Raw genomic sequence first — 3,657 nt, forward strand, 5'->3', positions numbered from 1 at the left:
GCCCGGAAAGTCTCCTCCCAGTCCCCTCCCCTCTTTCTTTGAGTAGACCTTGCCGAAGAGGCCCTAAACTCCGGCTTTCAGGTCCCCTCCCCCTTCCCTGAGTTCGGCCCTTTTGAAATTTCAAAGACAGCCCCTCCCCGGAGCCCGAGCCCCGCGCCCCGGGCGGCAAACCCCCAACCTCGGGAAGATGCGGGCAGCTTTACAAGCCGAGGGGCCACTTTATGAGCACGGTCATAAAACGCAAATCCCTTGTCTCTTTGAAAGTGCCCTCCGCCAGGGACCCATCATAAAAGTAGAAGATGCGTCCCCCAGCCCTGGGTGAGGACCACCCTTACCCGGGTCCCCCCCCCCAGTTCCCAAACTTCCCGTAACCTCGGCGTCCTTGGGGTACCGGGGACAATCCCGAGGGGCCCCCCACCCCGGATAGGGAGCGCAGGCAGAGAGGCCGGCAGGAGATGAAGCGGGAGGCCGGCGTCCAGCTTCGTTCAGGGGCCGAGGGCGGAGGCTGCCCCGGGCGCAAGGCTTTCTGATGCAAAGCAGCGCCGGGGTGGGGCGGGGCGGCGAGCAGGGGCGGGGCCTGTCACCAATCGGCCTACCCCCCCTTTTCTCCCCCTTTGCTTCTTCGCAAGTCTTCTCATCCCGGGACGCCGAGCTGGAAACAGCTGCCGGCGCCCGGAGGGAGGAGTGCCGGGACTCGGGACCACCGTGCGCCCGCGCTTCCCCACCGCGGTCCCCGAGCTCGCGCGCCGGGAAGAAGAGGCCAAAGTTTGCGCGCAGAGCGGCGCTCGCTCCGCCGTATTGTTTGCAAACTTCGCTCCCCTCCCCCGCCGCCCCCGACTCGGCCGAGACCGCGCGCCCACTGCAGGGGCCCCGGGCGCCGCGAGCGCTCCGGCCAGGCTGGACGGGCATGCGCGGGGGCCCGAGCCGGGGCGCGGAGCCGCGGGCAGTAGCAGCAGCCCGTGCCCGGGAGCGGCGGCCCTGAGCGGCTCGGGGACTCCGCGGGCGCCACCATGCAGCACCCGGGCCCGCGCCTGTGGCTGTTGCTGCAGGTGATGATGGGCTCGTGCGCGGCCATCAGCTCCATGGACTTGGAGCGCCCTGGAGACGGCAAGTGTCAGCCGGTGGAGATTCCCATGTGTAAGGACATCGGCTACAACACCACCCGCATGCCCAACCTGATGGGCCACGAGAACCAGCGCGAGGCGGCCATCCAACTGCATGAGTTTGCACCTCTCGTGGAGTACGGCTGCCACGGTCACCTCCGTTTCTTCCTGTGCTCGCTGTATGCGCCCATGTGCACCGAGCAGGTCTCCACGCCCATCCCTGCTTGCCGGGTCATGTGCGAGCAGGCCCGGCTCAAGTGCTCTCCGATTATGGAGCAGTTCAAATTCAAGTGGCCGGACTCTCTGGACTGCAGCAAGCTCCCCAACAAGAATGACCCCAACTACCTGTGTATGGAGGCACCCAACAACGGCTCGGACGAGCCCACCCGGGGCTCTGGCATGTTTCCTCCACTTTTCAGGCCCCAGAGGCCCCACAGCGCGCAGGAGCACTCGCTAAAGGACGGAGGTCCCGGGCGCGCAGGCTGTGACAACCCGGGCAAGTTCCACCACGTAGAGAAAAGCGAGTCCTGCGCACCTCTCTGTACTCCGGGGGTGGATGTGTACTGGAGCCGCGAGGACAAGCGCTTCGCTGTAATCTGGCTGGCCATCTGGTCAGTGCTGTGCTTCTTCTCCAGCGCCTTCACCGTGCTCACCTTCCTCATTGACCCATCGCGCTTCAGGTACCCTGAGCGTCCCATCATCTTCCTCTCCATGTGCTACTGCGTCTATTCAGTGGGCTATATCATCCGACTCTTCGCTGGCGCCGAGAGCATCGCCTGCGACAGGGACAGTGGACAGCTGTATGTTATCCAGGAGGGTCTGGAGAGCACCGGCTGTACCTTAGTCTTTTTGGTACTTTACTACTTCGGCATGGCCAGCTCTTTGTGGTGGGTGGTTCTCACCCTCACTTGGTTCCTGGCTGCTGGCAAGAAGTGGGGCCATGAGGCCATTGAAGCCAACAGTAGCTACTTTCACCTGGCTGCCTGGGCCATCCCGGCTGTGAAAACCATCTTGATCCTGGTGATGCGCCGGGTGGCAGGGGATGAGCTCACTGGTGTGTGTTATGTGGGCAGCATGGATGTCAATGCTCTGACAGGCTTCGTGCTGGTTCCGCTGGCTTGCTACCTGGTCATCGGCACTTCCTTCATCCTGTCCGGTTTTGTGGCTTTATTCCACATCCGGAGGGTGATGAAAACGGGTGGGGAGAACACAGACAAGCTGGAGAAGCTCATGGTACGAATAGGGGTCTTCTCCCTCCTCTACACTGTGCCGGCCACCTGTGTGATTGCCTGCTACTTTTACGAACGTCTGAACATGGACTACTGGAAGATGCTGGCCACCCAGCACAAATGTAAGATGAACAATCAGACCAAGACACCTGATTGTCTGATGACTACCTCCATCCCTGCCGTGGAGGTCTTCATGGTCAAAGTGTCCATGCTTCTGGTGGTAGGCATCACCAGTGGGGTGTGGGTCTGGACCTCTAAGACCCTGCAGTCCTGGCAACACGTATGCAGCCGGGGGCTAAAGAGAAAAAGCCGCAGGAAACCAGCCAGTGTTGTCACCAGTGCAGGGATCTACAAAAAAGCTCAGCACCCACAAAAACCTCACCTTGGGAAGTATGAGCTTCCTGTCCAACCATCAGCCTGTGTGTGAAGGTAGTGGGCTGGGAGAACAGGACAGACAGAACCCAATTGGGCTGCTCTTCTTGTTTGGCTGGTTGTTGTTTAAATCAAAGTAAAAAGCATGTATATGTGTGTGTGTGTGTGTGCACATACATACATACATATATAAATTCTACCTTGAAGTTTGGAACCACATGATAGCCTGAAAGTAAAGGGTTCTAGTCTGTCTGCTGCCTCCTTGAAGGGTCACTCATTACAGAAGGAGCCTCTTGTGTAACCAATCCGTGGTAAAGTAGATGATTCAGCCTTCCTCTCAAGAAAACTTTTGTTTAGGCTTCAAAACACACCGGTGTCTTCAGGAGGCTTTGCTGCCTGCTTACAAACTTGAGGTCAGATAGCTCCTTTGCAAGCTAAAGAACTTCCTCTGGGCTAGCAAATGAGCCACCCAAGGGCCCACTCTTCCCTCTCCCAGCAAGGCTGCTGTATAGGGACAGCCTGAGGAGGGGGACAAAAGAAGGGATCCCGAGCTATCTCTACACTCCAGGGCCTGCAGGTCCCTTAAAAGAGTCCCCCAACTCCAGCCCTTCATAGTCAGCTCTCTCCAACATAACGCCCCCCAACTTAACACTGGAGAATTCAAATGGTGTGCAATACATTTTTTAAAAACATTTCCCCCCCATGTGAAAATAAAAGAGAAAAAGTATCTTGTTGTAAATAAAAGACAACAAAGGAAATCATCTAACAAAAGAATTAAGAGGCCCAAGCCTCAGAAAAAACCCTTCAGCCCGATACATTTTGTGGCTTTTTAATGGAAACCAAGCCGGCTTGTTCTACACAGTGGGACTTGTTTGTGGATGGGAGGGGGAGGGGAATCAGCGGAGAGCACCCGAAGGGCTTATTGACTCTCTCAATTGTTAAACAAATGATTT

General features: G+C 57.8%; 1 protein-coding gene across 1 annotated transcript; it reads left to right on the forward strand.

Moving 5' to 3' along the window:
* The first annotated feature begins 1,002 nt into the window (after positions 1–1,002).
* Fzd10 (frizzled class receptor 10) lies at positions 1,003–2,857 on the forward strand. The gene has a single exon (XM_051204998.1). It carries the CDS (start codon positions 1,011–1,013, stop codon positions 2,757–2,759), a length of 1,749 nt encoding a protein of 582 aa, XP_051060955.1. The 5' UTR covers positions 1,003–1,010; the 3' UTR covers positions 2,760–2,857.
* The last annotated feature ends 800 nt before the right edge of the window (positions 2,858–3,657 follow it).

The sequence above is a fragment of the Phodopus roborovskii genome, unplaced genomic scaffold (genome assembly GCF_943737965.1).
Source record: "Phodopus roborovskii unplaced genomic scaffold, PHOROB, whole genome shotgun sequence".
Taxonomy (NCBI): Eukaryota; Metazoa; Chordata; class Mammalia; order Rodentia; family Cricetidae; genus Phodopus; species Phodopus roborovskii.

Excerpts from the sequence above, each read along its gene's own strand:
- Fzd10 (XM_051204998.1), top strand. The coding sequence starts at position 1,011 with ATGCAGCACCCGGGCCCGCGCCTGTGGCTGTTGCTGCAGGTGATGATG.